The 19,927-nt window shown below is 37.7% G+C and overlaps 1 protein-coding gene and 1 pseudogene across 1 annotated transcript; one reads left to right on the top strand and one right to left on the bottom strand.

The window, feature by feature from the left end:
• The first annotated feature begins 11,756 nt into the window (after window positions 1-11,756).
• LOC126764474 (uncharacterized) lies at window positions 11,757-14,849 on the top strand. The gene has a single exon (XM_050482157.1). It carries the CDS (start codon window positions 11,772-11,774, stop codon window positions 14,163-14,165), a length of 2,394 nt encoding a protein of 797 aa, XP_050338114.1. The 5' UTR covers window positions 11,757-11,771; the 3' UTR covers window positions 14,166-14,849.
• A 3,173-nt stretch (window positions 14,850-18,022) lies between these two features.
• On the bottom strand, window positions 18,023-19,047 carry LOC126764493 (uncharacterized; annotated as a pseudogene).
• Window positions 19,048-19,927: the final 880 nt, after the last annotated feature.

Below are 19,927 nucleotides of genomic sequence, written 5' to 3'. Positions count from 1 at the left end.
AGAGAAGAAATATTCAAAAATAATATAAAAATAACTTTTATTTTTTAAAATATTCACGATTAAAAGTTTAAAAATTTGCACTAATAACACATGGTATTTCTCTATGTTTCACTAAATTTTTTCACGTTTTTCACTCTGTATATTTAAATATACACTCTAAACATTGAAAAAAGTTCACATTTCACTTTTATTTTGGTATATTTTACCTAAATTTATTAATTTAAAAATCGCTTAGCACACTCATTGTCGAAAAGGTTAGATTGTTTACAATTATGAGGAAAACAAGCCTTGCCACATCTTAAGCAGCAAATATGTAGGATTTTTAACAATTTTTCTTTGTTTGCTTTTTCGCGTGATTCTTTTTTCTATATTAACTATAAAAAAATTCTTCCTACATATGTATATGTGTAATATGTGATTTATGTGACTGAAGCACTTTCGCGTAGTACTCCTTTCTGCGTTGGCGGCCTTCGGCCGCGCTTTAAAAAAATACCCGGGGTGACTGAAGTACTTTCGCATAGCACTCCTTTCCGCGTTAAAATAAAAAAAATATATTGAGTTTCGTTATAAAGTGGTTATATTTTTTGGTTATCTTGCACTGATATTGAAACAAAATTTGAGTTTTCGTTATAAAATGGTTAAATTTTGGTCATTATATCTGTCAGCGCTTTCCATTTATTTTTGATAATACGTTTTTTTGTATATTAGGTGACAATATATGTATATAATATTATTGTATAATATTACTGTATAATATTACTTATTAGTTTATTAAATTAAATAAAGAACATATCCACATGAATGGATAGAGGGATTTTTGGGAAAAAAGGCATTTCAGCGAATTTCCTTATTATCACATGGCAGCGCTCCATTTCGTCGTAATTTTTAGCACACACATGATGTTCACTACGAGTGTAAAATGTAATTTTTAAAATAAAGATTTCTTCGGTAAAAAGACTGTTAAAAGTGTAAAATGTGGATTTATTTAAAAGTTTATAATTCAATTTAATTAATTTGAAATGAAAAATGTGAGTAAAGTGTGTAAAGAGTAAAATGTTTGATTTTTGGGAATTTTTGAATTTTTTTTTTCGAATATCTCGTAAGCTAAGCGTTTGCGGTACCTATAACCCTGTATATTTTTTAATCAGGCGGACTTCCTCTTTCCAACGGTACCTTCAAATCGCGTTAGTTATGGCACTTTATATGTTTTCGGTTAATGACGATTTGTGGGCGTGACAGTGGTCCGACTATGCCCATCTGCGAACTCGATTTTTTTTTGTACTAGAAGTCCTACCAATATTCATAAAATGGGCTAAATCAAATGAAAACCCCGTTCACTACTAAAAACGCGATAAGTATAACTAAATGCGCCAGAAACGCAAAAAGTTGCCGCTGGGATGGTATCAAAAGGCTTTATACGGACCGTGGTAAAAATTGTAGGATGAGCGTGGCACCGCCCACTTTTTGGTAAAATCCCATATGTCGGTACCCGACCAAACGGTTTCAACAAAATTAAGGGAGTGGCATTCTTTTCATATTCCTTCAGCACGATGTGAAAATAGATGAAATCAGACCACAATCACGCCTACTTCCCATATAACACAATTTTAAATCAAGAAGTAATTAATATAACGGGATAAAACTTTGCACGTATAATGTCTTTAGTGTATGCCACATTAGAATCAAAAACTGTTTAAATCCAATAAAAACCATTCAAGCCACTAGGTACCGAATATTTTGACCCCGGTACCTACAGTTTACTTTTGATCGAAAATGTCGGTCAATGCGTGATATATATAACTGAAATTAAAGGATTATCCTTTTCTTATAATAGTATGTCTGTATATCTAGAATGGGTCCAATCGGAACAATACTTCCCTTGGACCCCATATACCTAATACAAAAATTTTCGAACCTCGGGTGACTTTGTATATGCAGTAAAATATATGAGTTATCTCAATGAAAATAATAGAGCGTATTTTAATCATAACAGAGTATCTTTGTGTTTCAAATAAATAAATTTGAGCGAAAACTTGACCTAGCCCCTACATAACTAATATCACGGTTTTCGAACATACAGAAAACTTTACTCTATATAATTAGTTTTAGACCTTAAAGTATTTCCCCGGCTTTATTTTTGCAAGTAGCAGTAGCATAAAATGTTCGGTTTCACCCAAACTTAGCCCTTCCTTATTTGGTTTTACTTGAGGAGAAAGTTTCAACGCGCCCGACGGTCCAATTCTGATAGGCTGTCCCAGCTTAGGTATGAATTTAGTTGTGCGGGTAGGGAATATAAGGAGCTGCTGTTGAAAAGCAAAGAGGAAGAGTGGAGGAGTTTTGTGAGAGAGAATAGGAACGACCCCTGGGGTCAGGTCTATAGGATCTGCCGGGGTCGTAGGAGGGAGGATATCACCTCTCTTCGCGTCGGTGACACTCTTGTTGTCGTCGTGGAGAGAGTGTGCGGGGGTTCTGTTAAGTGCGTTCTTTCCTAGGTCGGTGGTGCAGGTACCTCAAGCACAAGGGGTGCCAGTCCCTCCATTAGATGATGGGGAGTTGGGATACGCCTTTGGCCTGGTTAGGTCTAAACGGTCCCCAGGTTTTGATGGTTTGAAAGCTTATGGAAGTTCATTCCGGATTACCTGGAGGCCATTTATAATAAGTGCGTCTGGGAGGAATACTTTCCACGCGAGTGGAAAAGTGCTAGAGTTGTTCCTCTCCTGAAGTCCCCTGATAAGGTCAGGAGCGATCCTCGATCTTATTGGGGCATCAGTCTCCTTCCAGTACTTGGAAAAGTGCTGGAAAGGGTCATGGTGGAACGGCTTCAGGAGCTAACGCGGGGTATGTGGTCGGATAGGCAGTTTGGGTTCAGGAAAGGACGCAGTATAGAGGATGCGTGGTTCTTAGTACAGAATGTTGTTAGGGAGAATGTCAACAAATATGTCCTCGGCATATTTGTTGACTTCAAGGGGGCGCTTGATTACCTAAGCTGGGATCGAGTGGTGCAACGGCTGGAGGAGCTTGGCTGTCCGGAAATTACTCTTTGGCGGAGTTATTTTTTCGACAGAAAGGCCTCTCGTGTCGGCATGAATGGGAGTGTGGAGATCGGAGTTGTTCGAGGCTGCCCGCAGGGTTCCATCTGTGGTCCATATATTTGGAACTTTATGATGGACACTCTGCTTGGGCAGCTCGAGCCACTCTGTAAATGTTGTGCGTATGCGGACGACCTTCTTCTTATGGTCGAAGGACGCTCGAGGTCTGAGCTAGAGCGGGCGGGAGGAGATCTCTTAGAGATCGTTAATTCTTGGGGTTTAGGTGTGGGGGTCGACATATCGATGGACAAAACGGTGGCAATGCTGCTGAAAGGTAGATTGTCATCGGGTCGTCCACCGATTGTCCGTGTGAACGGGGTCAGCATCAGATATGTGACGCAAGTCAAATATCTGGGACTGACCATGAGTGAAAGGATGTGTTTTACTCCACACTTGGCGAGTGTAAAGGAGCGACTGCAGGCAACTGTAGGCAAAATACGACGGATTTTGAGGAGCGATTGGGGTCTCGGACGTCGTGCTGTCCGCACCATATATCGTGGCTTGTTTGTGGCCTGTGCCACTTATGGAGCCCCTGTATGGTGGGAGACAGCCACGACTGTCTGGAGGTCTCAAAAACTCCTCTCAATCCAGCGTTGCATGATGCTTGCTTGTTTGCCTGTATGTCGCACCGTCTCTACGGATGCGATGCAGGTCTTGTTAGGTGCACCCCCTCTTGACCTGATTGTCATACAGCGTGCTGTTGCATTCAGGTTAAGAAGGGGCTTGAGTGTGTCATTGCTGCGGAATGACTGGATTTCTGACGATGATGTGGAGAGGGAGGGATATCTAGGGAGCAAGAGGCTCCTAGATGATAGGGTTAGGTGTAGGTGGCAAGAACGTTGGGACAATAGTCCTAACGGCCGAGTGACGTACGAGTACATTCGGGACGTGGGGTTCGTTGTGGATAACCCAGACTTCAGATTTTGTCTGAGTCTGGGTTTCCTGCTTACGGGGCATGGGCCTCTGAATGCATTTTTGCATCAGAGGCACCTTTCGGATACGTCGGGGTGTTTTTGTGGGGCGGGGTTAGAAAATTGGTCGCATTTGATTGCGGAGTGCCCGATGTACTCGGACATTAGGGATTTGGGTGGTATGGGGATTAGCTGGACTGATGGACAATTAGATGTTAGTGGTGTGATCTCCTCTAGTCGGAATACCGAACAGTTAGGGTCGTTTGCGCGTGAACTGTTTAAGCGGCGAAGGCGGTTAGCTGGAAGTTAGGGTTAGTTTCTGTATGATTGGTGTATGTAAGTGATGTGTGTATGGGGTCCAACCCCTGGCCACCAGTCCAGAGCCGTATGGAAGCTCAACTGGTAGTAGTTTCGGCTACGAGGTCTGACCGGAGACTTAATTCTGGTACCACGGGGAGCAGGAGCCCTTGGAGTTCGCTCCAACCTGCTCGTGCGGACTGGCCCCTCGGGGAGTATCGTGGTGGTTGTGGTTAAAACCCAAATCGCGGGAAGAACTGACTTTGTCAGTTGAATGTGGAGTTGCATTGCAACCGGGTGCCGGACCCAAAGCACGGCAGAGGTTTTAGATGGGCCTCGAACCCTACCAAGGTGGTTAGTGTGTCCATTCCACACTGCCAATTGGTACTGAAAATGCTTTGCATTCTCAGGGCGCTGATCAACGCATTGATTTGATCCGCTGTGCTTTTGAGCGCCGTGGAGTAAAGCTGTCGTCAGCAGGTGCCCACGTAAAACACACCGGACGTTGTCAACAGTGACGTGGGAGCCAAGTCGGGAGTGCGACGACTGTTTGTTTGATGACAGAATATATTTCGTTTTGCCCTCGTTCACTGCCAGACCCATTTTCTGTGCTTCCTTGTCCAGCCTGGAGAAAGCAGCGCCGCGCCGTTAGTGCGGGTTTCGAGGCCGATGATATCAATATCATCGGCATACGCCAGCAGCTGTACACTCTTATAAAAGATTTTTCACGCTCGATTAAGTTCTGCAGCGCGAATTATTTTCTCCAGCAACAGATTGAAGAAGTCGCACGATAGGGAGTCCTCTCGTCTGAAACCTCGGTAGGTATCAAACGGCTCGGAGAGGTCCTTCGCGATCCTGACGGAGCTTTTGGTGTTGCTCAATGTTAGTTTACACAGCCGTACTAGTTTTTTAGTCATCGCGGCATAAAGACAGCTCCTTTTCGTGCTGTCGAAAGCAGCTTTGAAATTGACGAAGAGATGGTGTGTGTCGATTCTCCTCTCACCGGTTTTTCCAGGATTTGGCCCATGGTGAATATCTGGTCGGTTGTTGATTTTCCAGGCCTAAACCAGCACTGATAAGGTCCAATCAGTTTGTTGACTGTGGGCTTTAATCTTTCACAAAATACGCTCGATATAACCTTATACGCGATGTTAAGGAGGCTTATCCCACGGTAGTTGGCGCAGATTGTGGGGTCTCCCTTTTTGTGGATTGGGCAGAGCACACTTAAATTCCAATCCTTGGGCACACTTTTGTCCGCCCATATTTTGCAAAGAAGCTGATGCATGCTCCGTACTAGCTCTTCGCCACCGTGTTTGAATAGCTCGGCCGACAATCCATCGGCCCCCGTTGCTTTGTTGTTCTTCATACGGGTAATTGCTATTCTTTGTCATGGGCGGGCAATGGAACGTCTGCTCCATCGTCATCGATTGGGGAATCGGGTTCGCCTTCTCCTGGCGTTGTGCGTTCACTGCCATTCAGCAGGCTGAAGAAGTGTTCTTTCCGAAAAGAACAACTTTGTCAGATCAAAAAGACGCTTGTTGTCTGACTACTTGTCTTATACACACAATCTTAAAAGTTTCAAAAGCAAATTTATCTGATCGTTTACAAAAAGAACCACGGGTTTAATTGCGAAAGCAAATCACGAAACCCAAAATTCGAAAAATTGCCAAGAGACACCATGCTGGTCAAAGGCTCAAAAATCTCAAACGGTGCACAGCGAAACACAAAATGGACTAGTTACAGAACTAGTCACCACCATACCAACTCAAGTTAAGTATAATAAAAACCAATACCTTAATTCAAAATTAAGGAAATTCCAAAACTTAAAGAAACTTCCCCCCATAATTACTCGATCAAATTATGGCCGGTACGCTGTGCGACAACCACTAGAGCCACAATTTTCCAATACCCCACATAAAGGTAGAAAAAGCACGGTCAGATCCCCTCTACATATGTTCGTAACCTTTCGGCCCCGCAGGATGGCTTTCGCTAAAAATGGTACAAAACCCTGATTCAAAAAGATCTGAAGTTATGTGGCGCGCTACTAATCGCCAAATAAGTGCATATGCACTTAAACATAAAATACAACAAAATTGTCGCCAAAAGTCGAAAAATCGACACATGTTTTCAAATACAAATAAAATCAAAAAGGAAGTTAAGGGATCACAATACTCCCAATGCGATACATTGACGCACCTACGCTTACAAAGCTAAGATCGCTTTTATCACATCTATCCAAGCGCTCTTCATATGGGAGGGTTATGGGAATCACCTGAACAAAGCTTCAAATTAATTATGAAGAATTCTCTATTTCACGAGGCGAGAAGTTCTCCATTCCCGGCCAAGATCTCCATTCTCTCGCAAGATCCCTCTATTGTCACAGTCCTAACTCCAGGGCTAAGGAGTACCCATTCTGGCCATACCTGAGCCAGACGTGGAGTTACTATCCTTCATAAGCCGAAAATAAATTAAATACAAACAATTGCCGATCATACAGAATGGGCAACAACCGGTATACCAAATCGATAAACAATAAATTGTAAATAACCGCTAATACTATATGCTAAACTTTTTTGATATAATAATACAATAAGTCGTCAAAACACGCAAAATGAATTAGTACTTCTAGCACCAATATTTAGACAAAATACAATTTTCTATTCAAACCAAAATCGCTTCTCACAGCTGCGGCCTCGGCTACTCCACCAATAGTAAGCCGAATTACATATCTCAGATTATATATATAAAACTAGGCAAAACATTCGCCAAGGGGGCCCAGGATATTTAAATGAGTTAAGCATCCATCCCCTCTAACCGGTAAAACTGACGCATCCTAATACAACAGCGCAATTCACCACAGCTGATGACATTACAACTCAACTTACCACACCTGTACCCCTACCCATTAAACAAAAAGGATGGAAAACAGGATAGGAGACACATTCATTTACACAATTCGTCACCTGCAGTTCGCCCATCGACACATCAACCCGTCCCGCTTGTTGACCTTTATTTTTATTAAAATTAAAAGTTATAACATTTTTGATATTAAAATTTATAAGTTCGTTTATTTATATTGTCAAATAATAAAAACAAAATTTATTTTTATTTAAGAGCGTGTGTTCTATATAAATTTTGTATCTCTTTAAACAATATAATTAATAAATATGTATGTATATAGTATAACCGAAAACATATAAAGTGCCATAACTAAGCACCAAATTAAGATATAATGTTGGTATTTGCCAAAAGGCCCACCCTCTAAAAAGCTTAACGGTCATATCTCCTAAACTACTAAACGCTAGAGACATTAACTTTTACCCGCGAGATGGTATAACAGAATATTTCAAGAACTACTACGAAATCTCATATCTCGGGACCTGACTGACTGATTTCGATAAAATTTGGAACGTGGCATTGAAAATGAGCGAAATCGGACAATAACTACGCCTACTTTCTTTATAGGACAATTTTAAATTCCACTTGATTCTTTTACTTTGCAATACACAAATCAAGAAGCAATTAATACAAGTATAACGGGATTAAACTTTGCACGAATAATGCCTTTAGAGTATGCCACTTTATGTATATCGAAAAAATGTTCAAATTCAACCAAAACTGTTCAATACCCTAGGTACTGAGCATGTGGACCCCAGTACCTATAGTTGACTTTTGTTCGAAAATATTGGCCAATATGTGAGGTATGCAATTGAAAATCAGATGGAATCCTTTTCCTGCAGCTTTTAGTTTGTGTATGCGAAATGGGTGGCATCGGGTCATTACTTCCCTGAACCCCCTTGTACTTAATATAGAGATGTTTGAACTTCCTCTTGACTTTATGGTGGATATATCGACCAATATTTAAGTTATATCAATCAAAATCAGAACGTATTTTGCTCATAACAGTTTACCAAAGTGCCTGAAATGGATACAATTGGGCGAAAACTTGACCTAGTACCATTTGATTTTTGAACATCCGGCTGATTTTGCATAATGAATACGAATTATGATTTTGGTTTTCTAACAAATCTTATGCCGAATATATGTATACGTAGGTCAGTGTATAAGTTAAATATGGTGTATGTATATATAAAATTGCTTAGATTCCGATCCTCTGGTTGAAGTTTCACATGGTGAGGTATTTCCCTGGCTTTGATTCCAGCAAGTTACAAGAGTATAAAATGTTCGGTTGCACCTGAACTTAGCCCTTATACATTTCACTCGTTTTCTTTGGTTGACTGCAATTTTTAATTTTTACTTTGTTTCTTCTTTTTGTTTATTTATATGGATATATTTCTGTTTGTAAAATTTTTTTTCACTCATATATGTAATTATTTACTATTACTTATTTTTTGTATCCACAATTCACTTTTGCTTTTTTTGTTGAAACCAGTATGCCTTCCTTTATGGCTCGAAGCACCATGAAGCGCACTCACCTTTTTTCGTGTTCACCTTAGCACGTATTAAAATCAATAGCAAAACTTATGAGCACTTATCCAAATGAATAGAAAGTTGAAAATTTTATTTAAGGACTTTATTTAAAGGGGTTTAAGTTTAAAATTTGGTTAATTGAGGCAGATGTATAAATGTTTCATAAACTCGGGACGTGATACGAGCGAGAAATATTGTGAGCAGTCGCGCTTGTTATCGAAATAGAAGTTGTATTCCCTTTTGTGTGAGGAATCAGATGGTGTGAAAGTGTGGGTGTCGATGTGTGGTACTCTCACGATCTTCTCTCTTGATCACATTTGATCAATGTTGCCAGTGCTCAATTTGTATACATGGCTATGCACACATCTAGGCTTTCAGTTATAATTTTTCATAATGTAAAACATCAAAACTAAAATTTAACAATTAAAAATGGTTTCTTCTATTTTATTGGCGTAGACACCGCTTACGCGATTATATCCGAGTTAATAACAGCGCGCCAGTCGTTTCTTCTTTTCGCTACGTGGCGCCAACTGAATATTCCCAACGAAGACAAGTCCTTCTCCACCTGGTCTTTCCAACGGAGTGGAGGTCTTCCTCTTCCTCTGCTTCCCCCGGCGGGTACTCCGTCGCATGCTCACAGAGCTGGGGTGTTTTCGTCCATTCGGATAACATGACCTAGCTAGCGTAGCCGCTGTCTTTTAATTCGCTGAACTATGTGTGTCAATGTCGTCATATATCTCATGCAGCTCATCGTTTCATCGAATGCGATATTCGCCATGGCCAACGTGCAAAGGACCATAAATCTTTCGCAAAACTTTTCTCTCGAAAACTCGCAACGTCGACTCATCAGTTTGTTGACGGTGGGTCTTAATCTTTCACACAATACGCTAGATATAACCATATAAGCGATGTTGAGGAGGCTTATCCCACGGTAGTTAGCGCAGATTGTGGGTTCTCCCTTTTTGGGGATTGGGCAGAGCACACTTAAATTCCAATCCTTGGCCATGCTTTCGTCCGACCATATTTTACAACAACCTGATGCATGCTCCTTATCAGTTCTTCGCCTCCGTGTTTGAATAGCTCGGCCGGCAATCCATCGGCCCCCGCTGCTTTGTTGTTCTTCATGCGGGTAATTGCTATTCGAACTTCTTCATGGTGGGGCAATGGAACGTCTAATCCATCGAAATCTATTGTTGAATCGGGTTCGCCTTCTCCTGGCGTTGTACGTTCACTGCCATTCAGCAGGCTGGAGAAGTGTTCCCACCATAGTTTAAGTATGATCTGGGCATCGGTCACTAGATCACCTTTGGGGTTCTACAAGAGTATGCTCCGGTCGTGAAACCTATTATTCAAAATAGTATACCTAATTATAAATAATGATATTAGACTGTAATTTTGAGTTAGTTAAAAAATATTTCTAACTAGAGGACCCGTCCACGCTTCACTGTGGCTGATACATAGATAAAACTACTACTACCATCTATATGATTTCTATTAGTTGGATTATAACTATAAGCTAATGAGATATAGCATTTTTATCAAGCAACTTGTGTTAGTTTGCAAAAAAATGGATCATAAAGCATTTCGTGTGTTAATAAAGCATTGCTTTTTTTGGGAAAATGCTGTTGAATTTTGGCTCAGAGAAATCCACCGTTGAAAAGATATTTGCTAAGCTGGAAAGTAGGTTCCTCGCAAGTTCATAATCCAACAAAAACAACGAATAACTGGTTCTGAGAAGTGTTTAAGTGCTCTCTAATCGGAATAAAGCCGAAATTTATCGTCGGTGATAGAAACATAGCTCCATCATTCTAGCGGACTTCACATGATGAACAGCTTCTTAGACGTGGAAAAACGAAAAAGGCGGCTGGAAAGGTTATCACATCAGTCTTTTGGGATGCACGTGATATAATACATACTCAACGACTTATTACTGAGCCAGTTATAATCTATTTCACTGCGTATTTGGTCGCAGTTCTTTTCTTCTATTTAAAATATTTAGCAATTGTATTATTTTTGAGAAGACTCTGTTTAAAATTGTACGCATACATATATTCAAATGATTGTTACAAACATGAATTTTGAACAAATGCTTATTATTTGAAATATAATTTTTGTATTTATGAGTTTTATTAAACTTTGACATAAAGAGATAAAAGGTATCCTATGTCCTTACCCTGGTTCTAAGTAACCCCTCCACCAATCTTCAGCCAAATCGGCTCAGCCATTCTTGAGCTATAAATGGCGTAACTAACAACAACTTTCTTTTATATATATAGATATATTCAATCATATTTTTTAATTACTACAAAATATATGAAGATACTGACAGCGCTGCTTTAAAAGGAGCTATCACGTTAAGAGAACAAACTCATTTCTACGGAAAAAATCCAAGATTGGCAAACATGCCTTAAGGAACCGTAGAAGTGGTGGTGAGTTTTAATTTACATTAAAAGAACAAAAATGCTCAAATCGGAACAACAACAATTACATTGTAACTACGGGAGGGCGGAACAGAATTCACTTGTTGCACTATAAGTGGTGATTTGGTGAGTGTGGTGAAGGTTGCGTATCAGTCGTGAATTTGAGTCGATGTTTCGTGCTTCTGTGGTTTGCATATTGAGGTCCGGGAATGAGGGCCATTTAATTGGTTTAGGAGATATACATATACATTATACGTATTAGAGGGCGGATTTTCGCCCACACGTGCACCTTGCTACTTCTGTTTTCTGAACCGAATTAAAAATTTACATCTTAATTTAGTCCTTATTTATGGTATTTTATTTTTGATTAAAAGCGTTTTGTGGGTGTGGCAATACTCCCATTAAGCCTATCCGCGAACTTTTTATTTCTTCTTTGGCAGGAAATGAGTGTACAACTATATTTAACTGCATTATTTTTACGTCGTACAAACATTCGTTGAGTGAACAAAACTATTATACTCTGTAGCAACATATTGCAAGAGTATAAAATTATACTTATATTTATGTATGTATGTATATATAAAATTGTTCTGTTTGATTAATATCGTTTTGTGTGTCAATAAATGAAAGTAACTAAACTTTTAATTTTAATTCCAGGGTTGACGCGATCGTGTGATACTGTGCTAAATGCAGAAATGTCCGTCCTGAGATTTCAGCCATTTATTTTATGTAGCGGTCTTTCACAATCTGGTGTCTTATGTCTCTGCGGGAGCTGTTCTCGAAGTTATTTTAATAAAGACTTTGAAAGAAACAATGACAGCACTCATAGCAATATAAAAAGCAGAAATGAATTAATTTATAAGTTATATATACCATCAGATATCAGTGTTGCTACCGCTCATTTTTCAATCGAGGAAGCTTGTAAAGAATGTCCTGATATTGTGTTTCAAATTCAATCAAACGCTTTTCCAAAATCTATTAATGAAAGCCGGGACAACGTTGATCAACATAATTTCATTCACAGCGTTCATATAATAAAACCGAACAAAACTGCAAACATTTCACTTGAGTTCCACGTCCAAGAGAAAGCTTGGCATTATATACATGTGACATTTTTCAAAGAAAAGAAAGTAATGTCAGAAGGATGGAAAACAAAATTGACTGAGCCATTCGTTTCTCAAAATGAAGAACAATATACAAAAACTATTAATTCGAGTGGTGCAAATTTTCAAAAAGAATATTATGAAGAAGATAGTATTTGTTTTCACCAAATAAAATACGGTTTGGTAATCAATTTCCAAACATCTCTGGACGCTTCACATAAAGAACAGGAAACGGCAATAATCAATTCAACTTTTGCCACGAAGAATGTAACCGTTGATATTTTAAACGAAAATATTACCATAGATTTATTGAATCATGATGCAAGGGAATGGTTACCAAAACGATTTCGAGGTATAGACTTTTATCCACTCCTTCGCCAATCTTATCGTGAGTTTTTTATGTTTGATTATGACCTTATGCCAGACAAAAATGGCACAGTTCCATTTATTCTCAATTTAACCGCAGGTATACCTGCTGGTTTTGCTTTTGACGTTGGTGAGGTACATGACATAGGCGGAACTTTAACTTTCGCTGTATCGATGAAAAAAGCTTTAGAAAGCGAATCAATTGTATTGCAGGAAATATTTCCTACCAGTACTGGCAGTGATTTTACTGTAAAAGGAAGGTCCAGAAGCAATAAGACAATATTGGTTTGTATGCACTTATCAGAACCAGGAATTCCAATTTGGCCAGATAAATGTCAGTACGGCCAACAAGTTTTTCCAGCCGCAAGTATAGTTAATAATACGGATTTCAGCACAACCACGGGTCTTGTTCACGTTCCATTTCCAGAAAGTGGACGATGGTACATTAGCATGGCTCTATATTGTCACCAAAACAAGTCGACATCTCACTTAACCGTAACAGATAGAGTAAAAGACTTTATAAAAAAAAATATACATACTTTAGATAAAATAAGGCAATCGTGCCCTTGCTTTCCGGAATTGAGGCGATGTATTGCAAATATTGAATGCTTGAATTCAATGACTGATGTAGAGACATTGAAAGTAAAAGATTGCTTTGTGGATCCGAAATGTACTCCTAATTATTTCGATATGATACTCAATTTTGAAGTGCATCAAAAACTTACCAATAATCAATATTTTGCACTGGAAAATTGCAACACTTCGGTGGTATTTACGATCTCATCAAATCCTTGTGTTGCTGGCCGTTGTGGACGATATGGCCGTTGCTACCATTACATGTCAGGAGGTTTAGTTTTCTCTACTTGTGTGTGCATGAAAGGCTATAGAGGTTGGGATTGTTCTGAAGATAGTCAAGTGCCATCAAATTTATCTATCCTTGCATCATCTCTCTTACTTACTCTTAGCAACCTAATTTTTTTACCCAGCATTTGCATTGCAATTCAACGTTACTTCTACACCGAAGCAACTATTTATTTTTTCGCTATGGCTTTTTCTATATTATATCATGCTTGTGATTCTGGAGAGGATGAGTACAGTTTTTGCTTAGTAAAAGTAGGAGTATTGCAGTTTTGTGATTTTTACTGTGGTCTTCTAGCCATTTGGGTTACTTTAATCGCAATGTCACACATTCGTCAACAATTCGTCTCAATTCTACATATGCTTGGTGCAGTTCTCTTAGCTTTTGGCACTAAACTCAATAAACAGAGTCTTTGGGTATTCTTAGCACCTGCGCTTACTGGTATATGTCTCTTTTCTACAAGTTGGGGTATACGTTGTTACAAAATGCGAAATTGGTATCCATCGCCAAAGTATCTCATAATTTATATGCCCTTAGGCGTGGTCCTTGTAATGGTTGGTCTGATCTGCTTTGCTTTCTTGCAAACGAAACAAAACTACTACATTGTCCATTCAATTTGGCATACGGTAATGGCTCTAAGCATTCTTTGCCTGCTCCCTTCAAGAAAATACTTCATACCAAAGTGCTAGCACTCATCATTCTACCTCAAGGAGAATCTTCTCCTCCAACAGAAATTCTACAAGTATGATCACAAACTTAGAAGGTTTAAAACTATAAACCAAAATATACATTAAATTATATATCGAAACGGTGGAAAGATTCCAAAACAAAGTTCTGCGAAAAATTTTAAATGCCACGTGGTACATACGCAATTCGGCTCTGCATTGTGATATTCATTTAAAAATGGTTCAGGAAGTCATTCGGGAAACGGCTTCGAAACATACAAAAAGTTTACAGAATCATGTAAGCACTGACGACCGACAACTAGGAGAGACTAGCAATAGCAGCCGCAAACTGAACAGAATAACGTTTCATGAGAAGACTCTAAGAAAATAACAAATATCATAACACTTAGTTATTAAGTTTAGTTTAAAAAAGAAAAAAGCTTGTTAGTTTACATTTATCACTAGTTGCAATTTAAATGAAATGTAAAACCATCACTTTATTACCTTTTAATAAAAAAATATATGTATATCTATATAAATGCAGTGGGAATCTCATATCACCATACTAAGGAACTAATGCTATAAGAAAAACGGACGGATTTCATCTACTTTTAACATTAAACTAAAGCATGCCTCGAAAAATTAACCAAACTTTATGAAACCAATATACAATATCTTGAAGTATCTGTAACTGGGCGAAACCAAAGACTTGTCGTGTTTTATTAATTTTCGACGCCTAAATGTGTTCTTAAAAAAGTTACAAATAATGTACACAAGAACCAAACACTTCTCGGCTTAAGAAAAAAAAAGTCCTTCGAGAAAATCTCAGCTATAAGTTTGATTAATCTGGTGGGCCCACATAAGCCATATATAGACCAGTTTGGTTCTTTGTGATGCTAGATGGAGTTCAGTTGCTAAGTCCAAGTGGAGTAGTTATTCTTTGGGTTGTCTGCCCTTGACGCGAATTTTTACAGTTTCTGCGACCTCATAATCGATTCCTCCTCCAGTGTATCATACTGTGGGGGCCACAGATCTTTACAGCATAATCTTGCCAATTCGGGACAAGTGCACAAGAGATATTCCATTGTTTCCCTGGTGCACTGCTCTAGGCTTTTTCTGCAGTATTCTACTTCTGTCAGACCCCAGGAATCTAAATATTTGGCTACATTTAAATACAGTGTAACGGTTTTGTTATCCCAAAACTAATCGAGATAGATAAAGGTTATTGTATATGCAGTGACTCACAAAATTGATCACGCTTCAGTTGACTATTCATTTCTTTTTTCATTCCGTCTTGCATATGCAATCAAACACAAATCCGACTGAATACTTATGTTGCTTGGCGTTTGATGTACCGTTATCTATATGTTTTACGTCGCCACCAAAATAAGCGGTAAAGTAAAATTTGAACAATGCGCAGAAGGCAAGCGTGATCAATTTTGAGACTTTCGCTCGAAGTGTTCGGACGTGCGCAAAAAAGTGAATTCATAAAAATGAAATATTACTTGTGTTTTATTCTTTCATATTATATCTGTAAAAAAAACATAAAATATTTCGAAAATATCAAACCATTTACGAGTTTTTTATCATCATCATGTTCATGTGAGTCACTGTATATAGTCATGAAACTTCGTACACCTGTTCCTTGGTCGAATTCGTAGATGGACATAGTCGAACCACTGCAACGCTCACTCAACTAAGCCGCAAATTTAGATACAAAACTGTAGTTTGGCACAACCGCAATATCAAAAACCGGACAAAATGAAAATTACAAACATCAGCGATGCTACTCAAAATTGATTTTTTAGTACTTAGGTAACGTTCTACAATGAACCGATAAAATGAATGACCTTCAGCCCGCTATATTGGCACACAAGTAGTCGGAACCTACACCCGAGTTATATCGTCACATCAACACCCACCAAAACCCAAAAGGCACCAATAGAATAATAAGAACATATCATTAAATTTATTTTATTATTTGAGGCATTGCAACAACTGTAAATAACACTTACTTCCTGTTATCAACTTTTGTGCTATTGTTGTTGTTTTAATTTTTACTGACTCATCAAATTTATTTTACTTGCTTGACTTCATAAGACACCAATGGAATAGTAAGAACATGTCATTAAATTTGTTTTATTATTTAAAACATTGCAAAAGTTGTAAATACTTACTTGCAAAAATTGTAATTAATACTTACTTCCTGTTATCAACTTTTGTGCTATTGTTGTTGTTTTAATTTTTACTGACTCATCAAATTTATTTTACTTGCTTGACTTCATAAGACACCAATGGAATAGTAAGAACATGTCATTAAATTTGTTTTATTATTTAAAACATTGCAAAAGTTGTAAATACTTACTTGCAAAAATTGTAATTAATACTTACTTCCTGTTATCAACTTTTGTGCAATTATTATTGTTTTAATTTTACTGACTCATCAAATTTATTTTACTTGCTTGACTTCGTGTGGAATTGGTTTGCGAAATAAAAATCATTATTGGGGTAACCTTCGAAGAAACAAGGTGTTTAAAGTGTTTTATTTGAACGGAAGAAAGTTTGAGCAACATAACTGGCGCAGTCGAAAAGCCAACGGTTCGAGTCGAAACTAAGAGTGCTAACGAAATAAAACTTTGTGAATCCTTGGACCACATAAGGGGCCGCCTGTTCTAAATTCGAGAGAATATCGGACGGAAAACAAATACCAAGAGCACATTGGTATAAGGCCACAAGGAGATAAGTGAACCGTTGGAAAAAAGGACCTACACCCCTCATGCATACCATTCTCATAGGGGCTCTGTAAGTAAATGAGCGGTTATTGAATTACATATATACTTACGTATTATGGCCCTATGCCATACACATAAAAAAAATAAAAAAATAAAAACTCAAAAATTGTTTTTTTAAAAAAAAGCTTAAGAGCTTCTTTATTAATTGGGAGGTGACTTAAGACTGATTTTCAATTTTATTCTCCGCAGGAAAGAAACTAAATTTTCTATTCAAATATGAACCGAAAACTGCCAATAAAGCTGTTTTGCTATAGCTATCAAAATTCTTTCTGTTGAGATATTATTGTAAGTGTAGTTTTGCCAAACTAAATCTTCTGTTGAAATATGAACCAAAACTGCCAACAAAGCAGTTTTGCATAGCATAGCTATCTAAATTCTTTCTGTGGAAATGTTGTTGTGAGTGTTGTTTTTGTCGTAGCCGCACTTAGAGTATTTGAGCATTAAGCAAAATACTGTATGTATGGCAGAATACGTCACTGCCCTTCCCTTAAAGAGAAGCCTATACTTGGGCTGGGATAGATGGGTACAATGTGGGCAATGGTGCCTCACCTAATTCAATTTCCTGCGGTATGTTCTGATTTTGTTTTCTTAATTTTGCATATAGCTTTACAAATGGATTTTGAGTAACATATTTTGAGTATAAAAATAATAAAATAAATGCGGTGGTTTTAATAATTACACTGTCCAACAGCATTTTTGGAACAGAATAGCGACCCTATAATTCTGAAAGGGTATGTTGAGTAGATCATTTTTGTAGAACAAACTTATGGTCCAGCACGTCTGAGTTTTTTTTTACAGTGGGTCAAACTTTTCATTTTTTAATGTTAATGTCTGAGAGAATTCTTATGGTAAGAGTTGTATTGTGGAATTGTATGAGGATTATTTTTGTGGAAGATCTTAACCCTCTAACTCGTTTCATTAGGGGTCAATTTGACCCTTTTTTCGAGAAAATCAAAAAATATCCTTTAAAAAAGGACATTTAAGGATTAAAATATTCTACGAAAATGTTTGGCGGAAAATTTCAGTGGGGGTCACCAAAGACACCATTGTTGTAAATAAAGCTCTTTACGATTGATAAAAAAATTATAATTTTGTTTTAATAGTGGTTTATTATAGTATGTACATATTTATTTTTTTGCTTCAGCAGTAGTAGGACAATGGATTAAAGATTAAACTTAATATGCTTTCCTGTATTTAGCTTGACGTGAATGTTCCGATGTGTCAAGGTTTCTGTACAAGCCCCATACGTATTCAGCAAGCATTACACTTTGGGATTTCCCTTTGAATCTTTCTTCCAATACCTTTAAATCCTGATGAAACCTTTCACCGTGTTCATCTGAAACCGCTCCAAGGTTTTCTTTAAAAAAATTGAGATGAGAGTGCAGAAAATGCAGCTTTAGTGACATCTTAACGCCAATATTGTTAAAACCGATTAGCATGCTTTCAATATTTTCTGCATAGTTTTGTGCTTTTGAGTTTCCAAGGAATTCTGATATAACCAGCTGCATAAAGTGCTGTCTTTTGCATATCCGACAGATGACCATAAAATTCTTCATCTTGTAATAATTTTCTTATATCGGGTCCAACGAGCATTCCTAGAAAAGGTAGTTTACATTAAATGAAATAAATTATTTCTTAAAACCGTATTTTACCTTCTTTTAATTTTGCTGCAGATAATCTGGGGAAAATTGTTTGAATGCGTTTGAAAGCATATCCTTGTGTATTTAAGCTTTTAATAAAATTTTTCACCACGCCCAACTTAATATGCAGCGGTGGAAGTATGACCTTATCTTTTGGGACAAGAGATTCATGGATTACATTTAAGTCACCAATAATATTTTCTTTACGTTCTTCGAAATATTTAATATGATAATGGCTGCTGGTAGCACGTGAATCCCATTTACAAAGAAAGCACATATATTTTGTGTATCCTGTTTGCATTCCAGTCAATATTGCAATCATTTTGAAGTCTGCGCATACTTCCCATTTATATTTATAGTATTCCCACAATTTTATTTAAGAGATTTGAAATATTTGCGTATGTTTCATCCTTTTTTGTGGAATACGCAACCGGTATTGATGGATGCTGATTTCCATTGTGCAGTAAAACTGCTTTTAAGCTGTGTTTCGAACTATCTATAAATAGTCGCCAAGCGGAAGAGTCCAGTGGAAGCTTTAGATATCTTAGAACCTCTTCAATACTGCAACAGTATACAAGTTCTTCTGATTTTTTAAAATAACTTTCCAAATCGGCGTGTCTTTTTCTTGGCGATGTAACTTTTACATTGGCTTTTATCAAATTCCTGTTTTTCAATCTGGAACATAATATTTCAGCTTTCTCTTTTGTTAGTCCTAAATCTTTTACAAGATCTTCAAAATAAGCTTGGTCTATCAAATTAGGACATATGTTTAAACCACCAGGAGGCAAGTAGCTTATATCTGATATGTTTTCAACCGCCGCTGTTATTTCTGTATTGGCGTAAGTCATATTGGCCGAAAATGTATGTTTAGGCGGTTGAGGCACCGGAACACCTTCACAGCGCACTTCTGGTAAAATGACATTATTTGTTGCTTCGTATGTCATTATCGCGTAGTGCCTTTGGCTTCTACCAAATTTGTAATTTACGCAGAAATAGCATGTATCTGATTTGTGATTTTCAGGTTCAATCCATACAATAGGCGCAGAAAATGGCAGCACCTTAGTACCGCCTTTGTACAAGGTCAAAAGACCACTTTCGCAAGTAGTACATACAGTTTTTGGTATCCAAGCTTCACATAAAAATCGTATTCCAAAGAAAAGAAAATATGGTTCTTCAATTGTAGGGAATATCTTTCTTCTGCTTTGAAGGTGCGTAAAATGTCCACAAATAAAACAAAACCAATCTCTTAATTTGCAAACAGAATCCGCCATGCTTATTTAAGCTTTAATTGTTCTTTTTTTATATTAATTTTTGTAAAAATCACACCCGATATGTACTGCTTAGTAAGTCAATT

This window comes from Bactrocera neohumeralis, unplaced genomic scaffold (assembly GCF_024586455.1).
Source record: "Bactrocera neohumeralis isolate Rockhampton unplaced genomic scaffold, APGP_CSIRO_Bneo_wtdbg2-racon-allhic-juicebox.fasta_v2 cluster09, whole genome shotgun sequence".
NCBI classification, from domain to species: Eukaryota; Metazoa; Arthropoda; class Insecta; order Diptera; family Tephritidae; genus Bactrocera; species Bactrocera neohumeralis.
Note: the sequence above shows the minus strand (reverse complement) of the source record. Positions and strands in the feature narration are given on the sequence as shown.